Source organism: Eupeodes corollae, chromosome 3, assembly GCF_945859685.1.
Source record: "Eupeodes corollae chromosome 3, idEupCoro1.1, whole genome shotgun sequence".
NCBI classification, from domain to species: Eukaryota; Metazoa; Arthropoda; class Insecta; order Diptera; family Syrphidae; genus Eupeodes; species Eupeodes corollae.
In genome coordinates this window covers 5,348,497-5,368,329 of record NC_079149.1, presented here as the reverse complement: position 1 = coordinate 5,368,329, position 19,833 = coordinate 5,348,497, and the positions used below count along the sequence as shown (strand labels likewise).

Genomic DNA, 19,833 nt, shown 5'->3' with positions numbered 1-19,833 from the left:
GTCCGAAACTTGAATATAACTCTTATCTCTGGGCTGGTGCTCCAGTAACTTATTTAAGCCTCTTGGACAGTATTCAAAAAAGAGCTTTTAAAATGATTGGTGACATAAACACCATCAACTCGTTTACATCACTCGAACATCGACGCAAGGTTTCTTGCCTCACCCTTTTTTACCGTTATTTTAACGGACTATGCTCTAGTGAAATAGCCAGTTGCATTCCTCCCCTTAAACAATTTAACCGTAATACCCGCGCTTCTAGGAATGCCCATCAGTTTACCCTTGAGCCCAACTTCGGACGTACTATGAAGTACAGAGATTCTTTTTTTAGCCGTACTACGCGAATGTGGAACGCCTTGCCACGCTCTATCTTTCCTTGTCATTGCAATGTTCAGAAATTTAAAACCAATGTACACCGACACCTCCTAACCAACCCTTCCCTCTTTTCCTAATGCTCACACTGTGTCTTTGGCATATTAAAGGTATAAAAAACCCTTTTAGTGTTTGCTAATTATAAAAAAAAAAAAAAAAAAGAAGGACATTTTCAAATCGGATCAGTAATGTTTGAGTTTGACGTCTTCAAACAAACAAACAAGCAGACGATTTTTAATAGGATAAAAGATCGTCGATTTAATGTTACATTTTTTTATAATTTGAACAACTTTATCCGTTTCCTCAGCGCACACAGCTTAAGCTCTCAAAAGACTACAGCCTTTCTTAATAAATAAGCTATCAAACACAGTAAGATATTTCCAAATCAGACCAGTAATCCTTGAGTTTGACGTCTTCAAACAAACAAACAAGCAAACGATCTCTTGAACACGTTAATAGATCGTCGATTTAATGCTTCATTGTTTTTATGATTTGAAACACAAGTTTGTTTGCAGGTCCTTAAATAAGTCCCAAATTAAATTGACTGTTTTGGATTTGCTTTATCCGAACTTAAGTAATCTTTAGCTAAAGTTTTTACATCGCTGAAATATCTGAAACTCATCATTTGAGTTCTTTAGTACACATTAAAAGTTTCGGGCTTTTTGAAAGTGTTTTATTTTCAAAATTGATTAAATATCAAACTTTTACGATCTTAAAAGTCCGTGTATGTTTTCGAAAATATTACTTTAGCAATTCAAGACCGTATTTCTAATAGTTAATCAAAATTCTACAGGTGACCTCTCAGGAATAAAAATACCCTGTTTGAATCCTTAAGTGCGTTTTCTCGAAATAAGATTTTTAAAGGCATTAAAAGAGACTTTTCATAATGAAGTAATTCTGAACCATACAAATATTATTTTTTTGAAAATCTTAGGTCATCGTACAAGAAACACCTTTCATTTTAATTTCAGCTTGTCTATAATCCTGGAATTGTAGTCGCAGTCACTTTTATATCATTGTAACTTTTTTTGTTACAAAAATATAGAATGTAAGTTTCACACACAAAACGGTATGGCCCCTTAGTTAAATTTCTATCGTGTTTATCTTTCAAACCCTCAAAAAGTTTTACTTTAGCGAAGTTTAAATTCCTTGAAACATTTTTTCTTTGAACTAAGAACTTGAGAAGTTATTGAGCAATTAACAATATTATTTTGCTCCTTAATTTCTTAGACAACATATTTTTGTTTTAAATTTGAAAAACTTAATTTTTGTATTCCTCATTTCTTAAATATTTATTTAAAAACAGAACTTAACGTGCATTAGATGATTTTTCACTTAATTTTTGTTATGTATAAAAATAATTTAATGCCCTTGTAAATTTCCACCAACTTGTGTCAAAGTCTAGCCATCTGCCAAAGCTTTTATCCTGAATTAATTAACACCATCGTTTACTTTTTTTTTCAAATAAAATCCTTTCACTAGATTATTTCTACTCTTGCTTAGCTAACAGCTACAAAAATATCAATATAAAAATGTTGTTCTCTTTTAGAATATTAAAATCTTAAAATAACTCTTTCACAGAAGTTTAAACAAAAAGAAACAACAACAAAAAAAAGTAAACATCTGACAAGTGCGCTATCAACAAGAATAAAATTAGGGTCAAGTTTATCATGGCAAAGCAACTTCCGCTGAAGACAGGCCAAATGGCTTGGAAATTGCTACTTATTTCTTTATAAATGTTTTTTTTTCAGTTTTTGTTGTTGTTGCCGACGTCCTTCTTAAGGGAAAATCGATTAAAGTTTAGTCCTGTGCACTTGCTTTTTTATATTTTTTCTTTTTTTTTGTAACATAAATTGAATAGCCTTAAAGGACGATGTTTAACATTTGAATATATTAACATTTTAAAGGAGAGAACATTTCAGGACAGAGTAGAGCCTCAAAAGAGGTTAGAACACACAATTTACTTAAAACGTTTTTCTTACTTCAATTTTTATTTTTTAAATTGAATGTGGAAGAAAATGAAATAAGATTCCTTTTGAAAAGAAATGTCAATTTTCCAAATGGTTGACTTCACCATTCCACTCAATAAAAATGAATACTATCCTTTTTGTATTTTTTCAATTGTTTTTTAATAATGTCTTTGTTTTTATTAAAATGGATATCCTATTATATTGGTATAAAATTATTAAATTGGTTTGTATTTAAGCAACAATATAAGTTATTCGACTAAAAGAAAGCAAAAAGCATGAAAAATCATAGTTTTAAAAAATGTGTAGTTGTAGTATACCGCATGCATCTCCTCATTTGTATCTATAAGAACATAATAAATATTTGTATGGCCTTGGTAGCTTTAAACAAAAAAATTGGTCATTATTGTTTTTTAACATTCATTGTTTAAATCATTCAAAAATAAAATCACTCACATTCATTCATACAAATCAAAAATAGAGCTTTTCAAATATTCACTTATAATTAAAAAACCAACAAACAAATATATTTTTCTTTTTGTTCAACTTTTAACTCAACACGTACAGTTGGAGGAGACAATACCAATCAAGGTAACGAATTGGACACAACAAACATCAATAATCTGCCAACGGAAACTAAAGTCGAGCACACAACCGGAAACGAAGTGTTAATAATGAACACGAACGAAGATGATAGAACGACGAGCTTTTTCGCTCAACCCGGAATTTTGGCAGGTAATAAATGGGTTATGTTATTTTATGTGTTTTTGATAAATTGAAAAATTCTACTCATTTTGTTTTTTTTTTGAGAAAATTCATTTGTAGTTCATAAATATTTTAGTTTTGAAAAAGGGTTTTTCGTGATGGTGTAAGATATGAAACAAAAATGAAACGTAATCATTCATTCTTGTAGTTGTCCAAAAACATGTCCTTTTTTACTGTACAAGCTTTGTATATTTTAATGTGTTGTGATTACAATTTTGATGACAAAATATGATTCATACCAACTGCTCCACAAAACGTATCGATTTAAATATTTTCAGTTACATTTTGCTATAAGTTTGTTTCTGCTAAATTTACTCCAGAAAAACAGACAAAAAGTTATAGAATGGAAATATTTAGCAGAAAATGAATTCGAAGTCAACATAAATGGGATATTAAGGACTACCTGAGGCCCTAAGGCTTCCGAAAAAAACATGCCTTTAAGAGATTTTTATTCAGAAAAACCACAAAAAATGGAAATTTTAGAAACAAGATTTTATTGGACATATACATAAGTGATATGTAATTTTGTTGAAGTAATTTATTTAAAATTGGTGTTTTTGCATCACATTCAGATGACGACTCCTTTTTTCAGAAACTAGAACTAAACTAGTAGCTCCCGTAATTTTTGAATTATGACCATTCAATAAGTTTGTATTGATTTTTGAACTGCTTAAAGAATTAAGTACAGAATTTGTGCGACATATTGATTTTTGGAACTCTTAAGATAAATAGTTAAGAAATCGTTAAATCATTTTTTAGTGACAAGTGTAATTTAAAAAAAATTCCACTCGCTTCGAAAAAAATGTTGTTTTCAAATATATTTTCAAAAGTTCAAGTAAATCGGTTGAAAACTGCCTAGGTTATGTTTAGTTAGTTAGTTTTATTGACTTCAAAAGATACAAGAACAAAAAATTATATTTTTAATTGTAAGATTCCACAAGCCTTTAAACCTTTAAATGGTTTGGCCAAAGACCGTCTACCAGACCGACATTTTTTTTTAAATTTATATATACGAAAAAAAGCTAATTTGATACAATTCAATAAAATAATCTTTATAATTTTTAAACTTTAAAAACAAATTTTCCTCACCCGTTCTGGTTTTATAGCGAAGAGCGTTCAATGAGAATTCATAGAGAAGGTCCCATTCAAGATGTTGATCATTTCTTCTAAACCGAGTATATCCATCTCAAAATAGCGCTTTCGGATTCCTTGAGTATAGGAAATGAAATAGATCTTCGCGTTCTTTGCGATTGGATAAATTGCACAATATTGGCAAGTCTGGACGGTGAGGAATGTAGTTCAAATTGATGAGTTCACCTCTTACTTTAAATAACAAGCTGATTTTTTGTGTACTTGTTTTGGCCAAGAAGTAGATGTTGTGGTTCAAGAAATGGTTAACTTTACTTAAGTAAGATCTGTAAATAGATGCTTCAGATTCACTCATAAACTTATCGTACATCATGTTCCCGACTTTTTCAGCAAGTCATCTAAATTCAACTTAAGCGCCTCGATACTTTCGACTGCTGATATTGAAAAAGTAGTTGCCAATTTCTTCCACTCCTTATCACACGAAACTTCAGAATTGATAGCTTATGTGTGTACTATTCGCGGAATTCTTTCTCCAACCATCGCAAAAACTCTTGACACGTAGTTTAAATGTAATTTAAGTGTGTTTAAAAAGAGGGGTCCTATTCCTGTTTCAAGATGTAACATGTAGTTGGGCGTCGTACTTGGCACCTCGAAAGTACTTTTAATAAAAAAAAAAACGGCTTAACTTTTCCACAGCTTCAAACGATCGATACCCTCATATTTGCGCTCTGTAAAACAGTATTGCAAATGCAGTAGCTCGAAACGCTTAGTGTTTAGCTACGTGCGAAACGCTATTTCTTAGAATGCATCTTCTCCACACAGAAAACATAGCACGACCTGCGTTATGTGTTCGGCCAAGTTTTAAGTTGTACGCAATGATGAATGACTTTACAATACCTTTAATAATAAAATTCGAAAACCAGGTACATGAAGGTTTTTCCCGGCTTTTTAGGACATCCTAATGAACTATTTAGAATTTTAATGAATAGATTTTTCGAAAATACCATCTCAGAGTTTCATTTATTCTCTGAAGAAAACGTTCCTTTACTATCTTTTTGATTCGAAGACATAATTTTTTAACACTTGATTTAGTGGAATCATAATTCAGACTTTACTAACACTCTAAAAGAGTTGTCGTTCATCTTAGACAAACATTATTTTATTGCAGTTTTGAATAGGAAAATCATTTTACCAAAAATACGTATTTGTAAATCTTCAATATTTGTATGACTTCTTTTAGTTCTCATGAATAGTGAATAATTTTTGGGTGCTGATTTGTGGCAGAACTTTAAATACGTTCGTTATCGCTAAAAAAAAAATAATTCACATCTAAAATTTGCTTAAGACTCTTTTGAATCTTAGTTTATATAGGGTCTTGTAGAAACCACATGTTATGTGCTCTTGCAAAAAGATAATAGCTAAAAAATCACCCCTTACAACAAATGTCTTATCATTAATACTGTACTGAAAATTTAGGTCTTTGAACACCCTACTCACAGTTCACCGTTGCATCAAGGCCAATCATAAAATTACATACATTAATTAAGTTTTTTCTGACAGACAAACAAAACAATTCTTTTTTAAAGGATAATATTGCCCTAATCTCTAACCTTTTCTTAAAATTTTCTTATTGCATCAGGTTTTTGAAATATGCCTCCTTAAAATTTTTAAAAACATCCATAAACGGTGTTTTAAGGCTGAGGTGAAACACTGCTCTTAAACAATACATTTTATGATGATTTTGCAAAGAACAAATTATTGAGTCTTCATTTTATTCCAAAGTTTTGAGAAACCTTAAATAGAATTCTCCTATGGTTTTGAAAGATACGTGTTCACATAATTTCTTAATTTTTTTTAATATATTTCAAAAACTTGATGTAATATTTCGATGAAGGATTCGTTGCGAAAATGGAAACTTCTTTCTCTACTCTCCTCTTTTTTGAAAAAAATTTAAGCGTTTATGGTTCAGTGTTTTTTAAAACTTTATATTAGAAGTCTTAAAACTTAAGAATATTTTTTTTTTTAATTTGTATTTAACTAATTTTAAACTAGTTTAACTAAATATTAAGGATAAAAGAAGTATGGTATTGGAAAACTATATAAAATTGTATGTACACAATTTAAAAATAATTATTTCATGAGTTTAGAAGGTCTCAAAAAATCCTAAATGTTTTTTTTTTTTCAAATTCTAAAACGTAATATCTTAAAACCCCGACTTTATCGAGTAATTGTGGAAAAAAGATTTAAACCTATTTCTCTAATTATTTTTCCATTTTGGAAAACGAAAACGTGTTTTAATTTAATACTCGATTTATGCATAAAAGTTTAAGTAAGCTATTGATTTGCTTTTAAGGGGCGGTTGGAACTTAATATCAATAAAAATAAAAGTATACAAAACAATTTAAGAAAAAGGAAAACAAGTAAAACCCTACATTCTATACTGCCTATCTCAACTTTGAAAAATTCCAAAACTCTTATAGGACTATCACAAAAGCTATTACAAACTAAACTTGGATTTATACGTAAAATACTTTCTTCAAATCTAACATTCCACAGAGAAATTTAAATCCGGTAGTGATTTGAATATTTATTAATTTTAAATATATTTTTTTTAAATAAATACAAAATTTAGTATGTAGTTTCTATTTTTAGTCAAAATAAAAAAAAAAACACAAATTAAATTCATCTCTAATAAACAAACTATTTTTATTTTGTATTTTCAGCTGTTATTGGTGGCGCTGTCGTCGGTTTACTGTGCGCCATCTTAGTGGTAATGTTCATTGTTTATCGAATGAGGAAAAAGGACGAAGGTTCCTATGCGCTTGACGAACCAAAACGCTCACCTGCCGTCAATTCATACGCGAAAAATGGTAACAATCGAGAGTTCTATGCCTGAGAGATTCCTAATCAATAAAGTTTTTTTATTTAAATAAATAAATAAAATCCAAATAACAAAAACAAAAACAACAACAAAAAACACAATTATATAAAGAACAAATTAATAGGGGAGAAATCATAAAAACCAAAATAACATAAAATCATTTCAAAAACAAACAAAAAGAAATGAATCTAAACAAATATGTAACCTGCAAAAGAAATGATTTAAACAAATAAGAAAAAAATAACTATAATGAAAGTGTAAAATTTTTGAGGATGAAAACTAAGAAAAGAAAACCATAAATTCGACATTTTCCTTTAGACGGGATAATTATAGAAAAAACAAAAATATTTACATATACATAACATAGAAAATCATCTTAAAACAAAAAATAATAAATAAATAAATGTCACAGAAGAAAAACTTAATAACAAAATAAAATGGAAATAAGTGTAAAAGTGAAGGAAAACAATAAGAAAATAAAACATTCAACTTTGACAAGTGAATAGGTTTAAAAACATAAAAATAAAACCTAATCAAAACTCACGTCACACACAAACAAAAAAAAAAACAAAAACCATTAAACCGATTGAAATTATATCAACAATATAATATTATTTAGCTTTATGTGTATAGAAAATCATGTTAGTTTTTTGTATAATTTAGAGAAGAAAACAAAAAACCGTCGAAAGAATTTCTCCCCTCTCCTCTGAAGAACCAAACCTTATTATAAATCAAAGCATTTATCATTATAAAACTATTAACCCACAAAATAATAGTTTTCTATTTGTTGAAATTTGCTCTTAGCTTCATACTCATTGTTTATTAATCTTTAAAAAAAATCATTTCCTTAAGAGAAAAGTTAAAAACAAAACAAAACTCAAAATGTCAGCTATATTATTTCTTCCTTTTTTCATCAACAAAAAACACAAACTGAAAAGTTAAAATTAGGCAACTAAAACTACATTATTATGTAAGATGAAAATTTATATATATAAAATAATTAATTATAATTGGATGCATAAATTAAAAAAATATAATTCAAAAACAACTTTAGGTTAAAAAAAGAAAAACAAAAAATTAAGTTACAAAAATCACTTTATTTATCCTTTGGAGTTTTTTGAAAAGGATTCGAATACTTCACACATAACACTAACTAAAAACTAAAAAGTAAAAACTAAAGTAAATAAAATAAAAATTAAATTTATGTAAAAGATATCCAAAAATGAATAACTTGATGTATCTCTTTTTTATATTTATCTATAAAAACAGTTAGTTTTGCGAAAAATAAATTAAAACAAAATAAAAACAAAAAGAACAAGGAAAACAGATACAAGAATGAAAAAACCTAAATATAAACGTAAATCAAATGAAACAGAACTATTTTTAGTTTCTAGTTAATTATTATTATTATTATATTAAAATAAAAACACATTATTATTATTATTAATATAATAAATTAATTTTAATTGTAATATTGTAATATTTTATTCAATTCTTTTTTCCGTTGTGCTATACTATTTTTAGTAAGTGGCAGATTGTTTAATTTTTGAAACAACAAAGCAAAAGTTTAAAATAAAAATTTAAAAAAAGTATATATATATTAAATATAATAATCACCGAAAATAATAATAATAATAATATATATAACAACTAAGTTTTCCATTTAATATTATAAATATTTACACATTATTTCTTATAATTAATATTATGATTATTATAATTTTTTGTTTTTAATATTTTATTTGTATTTTTTACATTTTTTATATACATTTAAGTATACAAGAATAATGAAAACAAAAATACAACAATAAAATTAAAAGGAGAAATAAAATGAACAAAAATTCAATAAGAAAACTTAAATAAATCAAGTTATATATTTTTTTAAATTATATATCATTTAATTTACCTTAAAAAAAATAAAAAAGAGAGTTTTTGTTTTTTAAATTAAGTGTCGATCGAAAAGAAGGAAAATCACTTAACAAAAAAATAAAAGAAATAATAAACAAATAAAACAAAAGAGAAAAAACAGTTTATATAAAAGTAATGTTTCTTTTTTTATTAAATTATTTTAATTTCATTTTTCTTATCTTGCTTTGTATTAAAAACAAAAAAATAAAAATGTAATAAAAAATGAAACTGAAATGGAAATAAACAAAAACATAAGAATGAAGAAGTAATGTAATAAATGAAACTCTTTAGAAATTAAGTAAAAACAAAATAACCCGGTGTTTTATTTCGAAGGAGATGTTTTTTTTTTCAATGGAACAGGTTGTAATTTCATATACAAAGTAGAGGAACACAACCATTAAGTGCATCAATGATCCTTTAAGGTTTAAGTCAAGGATTGGTAGGTGAGCATTGGCCATCGGGACAACATCCTTTTCTGGGAATGTTAATTCAAACACAGATAAAGCAAACTGGCTTCGTAAGAATTTCTCAGGTTTAATTTTTTTCTGATAACAAGAATAAGTTTTCTATTTTGATTGGAAACTTTAGTTTTATTTTATCCTTCAAGTCAATTGATTTTTTGGGGTTCCAAAAATATAGACAAAATATTCGACTAAAGTTATTTTGAGCTGTATGTCTTTAAACGGTTTAACTCATCAGTTAGTGAAAGGGAACTATTTAAAAGTTCTTCCCTTATTGTTAGAGATGTGTCAATCGTTCATTTTAAAAGATTCAATCGTTCATATGTCGTTCAGTTCAATGATTCGTTCTTTTCAATCGTTCATTTTTTTCAATCATTTTGGTATCTGTTTCATTTGGATGCGAATAAAATGGGCAAATTTCATTCTATTCCAATCGTTCACTTTTTCAATCATTTAGGTTTCTGTTTCATTTTGGTTTTTAATGGAAAATAAGCGAGTGGAACCTTATGGAACTTTTTGCAGTAGAGTAGGTAAGGTTAAGGTACTTCATTTTCATTCAGTTTCGGTCTTTTAAACGATTAGTATTGAAATAATTGATTAATTGTTTCAAAGCTATGTTTAATTCCCATTTTATATCATTTCATTTGAATGAGAATAAGTTGGATGAACGAAACATATTTCTTTTCCTTTAAAACGAAAGACAGCATGATGAAACGATTGACATTGAGAACGATTGATTTTTTTTACTACAATTGCAATCACTCAATCTTTTTGATGAACGGGTCATAAAGACCGAATCAATCACGATTGACACAGGTCTACTTATTGTTCAAACTTCCACACTTCCTATAAAATAACCTTTCTTATTGTTTTCCATTTTCGTCTTACTCTGTGGCGTATACGTACTTTTTTCTTAAATATTAATAGAGGTCTATTCTATACAAATTTTCTTAATTTTGACATTATGTAATGTAGATAATTAAATTGATTACTTACTTACTTACTTAAGGGGGCGCTACAGTCCTGTGTGAACTAGGGCCCTACCCAACAAACTTCTTTATCTAGCTCCGTCCCTAGCTAGATGTCTCCAGTTTCGCGTTCCAAGTTGGGTGAGGTCACTTTCCACTTGTGCGCGCCACAAGAAGATCTGCGGTTTCCCTCTACTGATCTGTCTTGTGGGTATGGATTCGAAGACTCTTCGGGCCGGAGCATTGGTTTCCATGAGCTCTATGTGACTCAGACATCTTATTCGTTGGACTTTTACCCTTTTGGCTAAGTCTAAGTCGCTGTACAGCCCTTCTATAAATTAAAATGATAAGCTGACACTTAATTGTTTCGATGATAATAGTACCCTCAGCTTTTGATATTCTCATCTTTATTTCTTGGATGTGTACTTGAGTCTTTTGGTTAGAATTGATAAAAAAGCTTTGAAAATGACAGGCGACTTTTTTCTTACTGCAATATTTTCTTCTCTTGAACACAGCGGCAAAGTTTCATGCTTATCATTGTTTTATCGATACTTTCACAAACTTTAGTGAAATAGGCAGTTTTATTCTTACCCTCAAACAATTCAACAGAAACTTACCGCAGGAGTATTCGGTTCATCAAAAAGGAACCAAAAAGATTATTGGCAGAGTTTTGCAGAAGAACGGAACACTCTTTAACCTCCGTGTCGTGGAGGAATGACTGGCATAAGGTTTGTTGATACAAATTTGTAGTTTCCATTAAAGAATTTTTTAGTTACAATAGTTTTGGTTGGACTACAATGTAAAACTCAAACATTTAATACTCAAAATAACAAAAATTCCACAGTGTCTGGTGGAGAACCATACTGCCAGGTGTCTTTGTATTTTTCGGAGCAAGCTGTGGACAGACTTCATAGCCTGAGCTAGGCATTTAATCCACAAGACAATTGCCTTGGAACATATTCACTGGATTAACTTTTAACCGATGTGATGTCTAATTCTGAAAAACTTCAACAAGATATTGGTATTGAGGCATGTGAACAGGCTTAAGAATCTTTTCAACAAAACTATTGATGCCAAGTGCAACGGAGGGCAAGCAAGCCGAAAGAAACATCTGCATAACAAAGTTCTTTGCTAACTCGGAACAGACCAACAATTTCAACGATTTAAGTTGTTGCAAACACAGACTGGGACCCAGGCAGATCTTTTAGATGTGGTATCCTTATCCTCTCTTCCCTCTTTCTGTCATAATCGTTATCTTCAATAAAACAAATCAACGTTGCTTAACATTATCATTGTTTTTTTTAATAAATCAATCAGAAGATAAAAAAATAATCTGAGAAATAAAATACTAATTGAAATTCATTACTTGACGTTTCATTTTTGTTTTAATGAAATAATGTTGGCACCACTGATCGTAGTTCAAAGCTTGATGTAAGTCAACTACTTTCTGAAAATTCTGAACTTTAAAAACCATTGGCTTAGACAATTCGAATGATATCACTTTGACCTTGATGTCTTAAATGATTTAACTTTTTAGTAACAATTCATTTCGATTTATCAACACATTCCTTATTTAAGGTTCAAAGTCACCAATATCACATTACATACCTTTCTTTATTGCTATTTTATTTTCACCGTACACTCTGGCGTATACGTACCTTTTTTTAATGTATCCGAATTCAATTTAATTTTTGAATTTCGAAGAGGTTCCATGTATGTACATACATACATATGCATATAGATCATTGAAATTATAACCCCTTACAATTCGCATCATATAAAATTGCTCTCGAATTTGTGAGTCTTCTGAGCTTGAAACCAAATTTCTTTACTTAATGTTCAAAAATAGGGTTGAATTAGTTTTTCTAAAACCTCGGTGTTTTGTGTATGTCTTTTTAAAATTACAATTACAGTGATGTTGAAGAAAAAGTAGCATAACATATTTCTGATGTTGAATTTCTGGTTGTTGTCAAATTATTCCTTGTGATAGTCAGGATGTCAGATGCCACTCAACAGCACACTCTTTCAAACCGCACAATTCCATTTTTGTTTAGTTTTTTACTCCACATTCACATAACAACCAGCAGCGCCACTTGTCACGGCAAATATAATAAATTACCAAAAATATTTTCCCAGATTATCCTCCAAAAAGGGAATTCTACGAACTTTGAAGGGATAAATCATCCCTTTTTTGTTGTTGTTGTTGTTTTTGTTGTTGATGTTATTGTGACACAGTATGAAGAGTCAAAAAGCACATTTTTTATTGTATTGCTGTTGTCTGACATAAAAAGTCATTGTGAATTGTCAGTGAAAGATAAACCTTCACTGATGGAGGAAAAATAAAATTAAGCCAACCAACCGAAGGATTAAGGATATTAATGTTAAGGTTTTGTTTAGAGGACACAACCCGAACCCAAAACCGACCCGCTGACGGTTTATTAAGTTTTTATCACGCAAATAAGTACACAGCAATTAGGTAAGACAAGTTATTCATGTTAAACGGACCTTTTGCTTAGAATTACGCCAAGAAGGTGTTTATGTTGAAATTTAGTTTTCACATTCATCAAAAAAGGGACTTCTTTAAAGGATCTAAAGAATACTTTACGGTAGTATATTCTTCCTTGTATTGGGTGTTTTCTTTAGAGGTTTAGAACTTTAAACGTTTGTTTAGTTTACTTTATTGGAAAGTTAATGTTCTGACATTCTAATTTAAATATTCTTTCTGGCTTATGGCCACCATGACCGACTCGACGTAGTCTAATCTAGAAGTCCAATTTCCGATGACTTTCCAAAATGTTTGGCCGTATAGCCGCGTATTAACAAGACGCATGTTTTCCTCAAAGTTGTCAATATTTTCAGGCTTATCGGAGTAGACTAACGTTTTCACTTGTGCCCAAACAAATTAGTCAAAAAATAATTTGACAGCTGACAAAATGGCTGCCTATTTAAATAGTGTTTTTCTACTCCTCGAAAAAACATCCACAGTGTTTCAAAATTCTTCCATTAAAAAAGTTCAAAAGACAATTTGTTAGTAAATATTGGTTTGGATTTTTTAAATAATAGAAAACTTATTTGAAATTAGGAAGAAAATGTATTCAATTCTTTTGAATCCATATTGAACTTATCGAAAGCTATAGAAAAAATCCAATCGCCTTACTCAAGGTTTTAATAAAATTTCATGAAAACTTTAATCCCTGCATCCTAAGTCTTTTTTTCTGTAATGTTAAAAAAATTCTTTAATAGTTACTGACAGAAATTCCAAGCTATGATAATCACTCATGTATTAAAAATGTTTATTCTATGGTTTTTTAAAAATGCTTAGAATTTCATTATTTAATTTTAATCTTCTCTCTAATACCTCCCATCTAAAAAAATCATCATCCCTTAAAAAAATTATTTCCTGGACAGCAACTGAAAAAAACAACAACATCTTGTGACGTTAGAATATGTTCTTAATTCCTTTACTGTTTGACTGTCAGGACGAGCGACCGACCGACTACGATGGTGAATGACGACGCGGCGCGGCGCACTGTGGCGACCGAAGCAGGATAATATAAAGCAGAAGAAATCGCATCGCTGGCTTTATACTCTTAATTCAACATAGCGCAAGAAGGACGATGTTTTTGCTTTTTCTAACCATTAATCGTTCTTGTGACAGGTGCTGCTATGTCATGACAACAGAATTTTATATTTTATTTTTGTTTTTTGCGTTTGCTGTAATTTCGAAAAGATTACATTTTTGGCAGAGGTTTCTTTAGGTTTTAACGTTTTGTGTACTTCAATTTATTTCTAGTTTACCACTCGTCATCAAAAGTAACCCAAGACAAACAAACGAAAAAGAGAACAGAACACAAGGATTTCAAATATAATCAAGGATAGATGAAGTTTGTATACCAAGGTTTCTGTGTAACATGTAACAATATGTCGAAAAATTCAATTAACACCGATGACGTCAGAAAACAAATGACGTCAGTAGTGATTTCAGCAAAAAAAAGGACGTAACTCTCAAATGCCTTTCTATTTATAGGTTATTTGTTATTTTTATCGAATTTTTTAGTGATGTCCTTAAAGCTTGTTTCTATAGCTTAAAAAGAGTACGTACAGCTTCTCGTTAAAAAATAAAGGATGTCTGCACCTGGATACATTTGGAAAGGTGAATTGGTGTCTGAAAGCATTTTTTAAGTGGTTCGTGCAGCTGATGTCGTATGAATAAGTACGAAACGCTGCAACTACAAACATAATGTTCCTACCAACATATGTACATAATCATGTAAAGGACTCAAAATTTACACCCATTTTTAGTTTTTGCTTTTATGTTTATATGTTTTGGTATACGTATTTTGAAAGTGCTTTTATTCAGTTAATAGCAGACATTATGGAGTCATTTCCTGTCAGCTAGAAAATAATAACGATGATGATTTGTGCATCAGTGATGGAGAGGACACGGAAACACGCAAAATGAAGTTTAAGGACTTTTTTCATGTGTTCGTAAAATTTGTTTAAAAAGTCTGCAACAAAAATAAAGGGGGTTGTTGAAAATATTTGCTGTAATCTGAATTAGACGACTTTTTGGAATATTTAAGCCAATTTTTTTTTTAACTAAACTTTTGATTTTGTGCATTTAAAGAATAAAGCTAAGCTCAGACGATTTTCATTTATGTCACTAAAAGCTTTGCCCCTAATGTCTTTCCATCGCGTGGACTTGCCATTTTGTGTAGCAAAAATACGGTCGAATATTCAATTATCGGACCATACATTTTTATTAAACAATTGCACGATGTTTTCTTAAGGGCTTGAAAAATATAAGACAGAAATATTATTGAAAAGAAATTTTAATTAATATAATGCAACTTAAAAAACACCTTGTAATTAAATAAAAATCAAGGTTTAGATTATAACGAAGCGTTATACTTCTCGTCTGCTGAGACAATGCCATTCACTTGCTTTCAATTCACAGTGACTTTTCACAAAAGTTTTCATATAAAGTAATGACATTCAAACACAAATATCTGCTTTTACTCAGTTTGATTATTTATCTTATCAGGCCGGATTTAGAGGTCGTCCAGAGGCCTCGGGGCAGTAAAGAAGCGGAGGCCCCATCGCCCCAAATTATTTTCAAAGAAAGAGGCTGGGATGCGACCCACACTGATAACTTCCCATCCCGTCCGTCGATTTGTCTTGCTTAAAAGTTTGTATATATGTACTCGTATCAATTTTTACCAAATTTGCGTAAGATTTTTTGTAGATTTTATTTTTTATGAAAAAACGGACTGTTAGATTTTTATATAAAAATTACTGAGTTTGAGTATCGAAAACAATATTTTCTGTGAAATAAAATAAGTTTGAAGCCAATATCTACAATTTTTGAAAAGATATTTGAGTAGAAAATCAGTTTTTACCAACTTTTGTTACGTTTTTTGTAGGTTTTTAGTTTTTTGTACAAAAACTGTCCATTCGATTTTTCTCAAAATTTGTCCTAATGTTGAAAACAATATTTCTTATTACTAAGAATTAGTTAGAAGCTATTATCTCAAATTTTTGAAAAGGTATTTGAGTCTAAAATCAATTTTTACCAACTTTTATTAATTTTTGTTTAGGTTTTTATTTTTTATAAAAAAACTGTCAATTCGATTTTTCTCAAAATTTTATCAGATGTCAAAAACATTATTCTTCGTCGCACAAAATTGTTTTGGAGAGGAAATCATATTTTAGTCGTAAAATTTTGGAGACGACAATTTTTTTCATTTATAAAAAAACGTTATTTGGTTTTAAAAAAAAAATATACTTCTTTGATATCACGTTACAATATATTATATAAAATTTAATTCAAGTCTCTAGCGTTTTTGGATCGTAAGATATGTAGGGTTAACCAAAATGTTCACCTTTTTTCAAACTGCCATGGTAAAAAAACCACCCACGCAATTTTCTTGAGGGCCCTTTCTGCATCTTTCTGCCTTATTATTTGTATAAGAAACTTTATTTGAAAAAAACGTCGCGAACGTACGGACGTACGAACGTACGTACACACGCACGCAATGACATCTTTCTAAAAAACTATGGGGTCCTTAAAACGTCGAGAAATGTCAAAATTTTCAAATTGACAAATCGGACCCATTACAATAACTTCCTATGGGAAGTTAATAAAATAAACCATTTTTTCACTCGAATTTTTCAACGAATAATTTATTGTGAAACCAAGTGGATTCCATTAGTATTGACCAAACACATAAAAGGAATAATCTAAAGTTAAATTTTAAGGTTAACGAACGGAACCTAGCTTTTTTCGTCGAAAAATCGTAAATGATTTTGTTGAAATCCAGTTCTCGGTGTAAATCGCTTTCAATACTCAGGAGAGAAAGCTTCGATAGACGGTTTTATCCAATAATTGTTGGAAACCTATTTTTAATAATTTTCATTTATGAAAATGAGCGTTCTGCAGTGCAATTTGTTACCATCAAAACCAAATACATTCTCAATATAATTTCGAGGTTTGGGAATAGCTCTGAAATTTTGATTTTCGAGAATTTGGTAGTAAAAAAGTTCCGGCGATTGATCTGTTCACAAATTGAATCAACTCATTACCAAGACTGGGCTCTAAATCATCGGGATATACTTTCACCAATGCCTTTGTTGCAGCGGGCAAATTTTCAGCATCTATATTCTCCATTTGATTCAGGAATACAAATCTCAAATTAACATCTTCATAGGCATGCAAGAAGAGAAACGGATAGCTGGTCAATCACTGGGATGAAGGCGGATCCTTTGTTTTATTCCTTGGGGACAATTTGCGTTTGTAGTGTTGAAACGCTCCAAGCTATCTTTCCAAAATGTTGCAAACAAAGCGGTTTCCAGACCACTGCTGCTGGTTAGAGCTTCTTTGATTTCCGAATAGCCGAGCTTCAGCTCGACCAAACCAACGAGTGTCGCTAAGCTTTTTCAAGACTAAAAACTGGCCGCTTTTCTTCCCCGATAATTTCTCAATCAGAATTAGAAGCCGCTCTGTGCTGGCTGTGAAAAACGTGTACAAATTCTGTACAAAATCGATCAATTGAAATGGACAAACTACATATTAATCAATAATAATTGATTTTTCCAAGAATTAAAGAACATCGATTCTTCATATACAGAAATTAATTTATTTGCACATACATATATCTATAAGCAAACAAATTGTCGAGAAACAGAATCGAATACTCAACATTTTAGGTCGCGGGCAAGTACCACCATAATCAGCCATTAAGCGATTGGTGTACTTCCTCAAGATCGGTAGTGAATTGGAAGTGCTTCTTATCAGGGTCATTTGAGATTTTGATATTTCACTTATTGCCTGATTGTAGTGAACAAATATAGATCAATGATTTATGTTATTTAAGATTAATAAAATTAAATAATCATGTGTACAAAGTACTGTAGGCTGTAGGTAAAGGTAGAAGAGCAAAAAAATATATGTCAATGGAAAAGATGTTTACTAGTGTTTATTAGTTGGAATTTGAAACAAAAAATTTCCGAAGTCTCTATTTTGGGCCCCCCGTTTGTTTAGGCCCCAGGGCTTCTGCCCCGGTTGCCCTCCTCAAAACCCGGCCCAGTATCTTATGTACATTTAAGGAAAGAATTTCTGGGAACATATAGTATCTCGAGTACAGGACCGTCTCGTAAATTGTCGCATCCAAGATATCTTTTTCGTTAACACCGTTAATTCTGTTATCCACTTCTTCTAAGTGTTTGACAGACAGGCTTGAGTTACCCATCTATTCCTTTCTTTTCTTTTCTGCTAGGGAAAAATAATGCAGTCTCAAGCGTTTACTCCATGATGACCTTCTTCTAAGAGCGTCACGGAAATAGATTTTTGTCGCGAGACAAAGCACCGATTGTCAAAGGGAAATTAGCCATATTTTATTCCGCCGTCCTCTTCATCTTAGTGTACGATGGACAAGGTTTAAGATGACGCAACCTATTATTCTGTTATTAATTTCTTCTAAGAGCACAAAGGATATAGCTTGTCCGGAGTTGCAAAACACCGATTATCTTCTCGTTTGCTGCCAGGAGTACGAAGAGAATTTAGCCCTATTTTATTCCGATGTAAATGTCTTCTAAATGTACCACAGACAAGGCTTAAGGTGACCGATTATTCTCTAGTTTGCTTTTAGAGACGAGGAACGCATTCCCAACCAATTATTCCGTGTTAACCTTTTAAGAGAACTTCGGACAAGTCTGGCATCATAGTGGCTAGTGCTTCGCTTACCGTTCTAAACCTTTGATAAAAACAGGTACAAGTACCGTGTTATTTTATCTTTACATAAATTAGTTATATTCAAATAACTGCGGACACCGAGGCGACGAGGCTACTTCATGTACGTACAAAAAGCATCACGGTAAGTCCTTTCCTGGACGATTTATAGTAAAAAACAGCGGGGAAGACAATTTCTCCGCTAGAAGGATCCATGACGCCTTGGGATGTTGTCATCTAATAAATAAAAAAGGTGAAGAAGCATGTTGAACGAGGCCCGAAGTCATTGGCCAGGCTGACGAATTGAGTAAGCAAGTAGCCTGAAGTCACTGAAATTAACATATTTTGCTACATTTAATAAATTAGAAATCATACTTTCAACTATGTATCAATTTCAAAAATGAGCAGAAGACCATTTTCAGCTTTTATTTTTACCTTTAAAATCTTCCTTGAACCCTCTGATGCGTGTTTTGTCTGATAAAAATACACAAGCTTAAAAAAGCGAACAAAGTAGAGAATCTAAATGACGCACAGAGAAAATATAAATATTTAACCTTTCAGGTATTTTTTTTTCGAGATCAATATCATGCTTTGAGAAATGTGTGGAATTATTTATATCTTTTGAACCTGACAAAACCACAAACACTCAAAAATGTTATTCCACATTTGACTCTACTAGGATTTGATTTAGAATTGCGCCTTGTTTCGTATTTATTTAGGTTAGGTATAAATAATGATTTTATCCACTTCTATAAGTCGATATTTTGAATCTCGTATACATTATGTAGTTTATTTTATTTACGTTTTCCTAATGAACTGAAAATAAAATTTGTTTAAACACAACACCAAATCACTGAACCAGGACAAATAAACCAGATGACATTTATTTCATATACCCGCAAAGCAATTTTATTGATTTTGGTAAAATTGAATCCTTGATGATGCTTAGGGGAAGGATGAAAACCAGGTATAGGTCTATTATTGGATGGATGAGGTACATCAGAGCGAAATGGAAAAAGTTAATTATTTTTGTGAATGATGCTAATGTCATGTTACCTAAAAACATGCACACAGAGACACACATCACTTCCATCCAAAACTAACACACAACACATCAACAATGTGTTCTAGGATTGAATAATTTGGTTTCTCAACATTCATGGACCTGCCTTATACATTTGAATAAATGGGATGTCCA

The 19,833-nt window shown here is 30.6% G+C and overlaps 1 protein-coding gene across 2 annotated transcripts in view; it reads left to right on the top strand.

Moving 5' to 3' along the window:
- The window catches only part of LOC129952821 (syndecan), a 491,656-nt gene extending 484,502 nt beyond the window's left edge, over positions 1-7,154 (top strand). For both annotated transcript variants that reach the window (XM_056065674.1, XM_056065673.1), the window contains exons 5-6: positions 2,904-3,071; positions 6,914-7,154. In XM_056065674.1, the coding sequence (XP_055921649.1) occupies positions 2,904-3,071; positions 6,914-7,086 (341 nt within the window). In that variant the 3' untranslated portion in view covers positions 7,087-7,154. The remainder of the gene's footprint in view (positions 1-2,903; positions 3,072-6,913) is intronic.
- Positions 7,155-19,833: the final 12,679 nt, after the last annotated feature.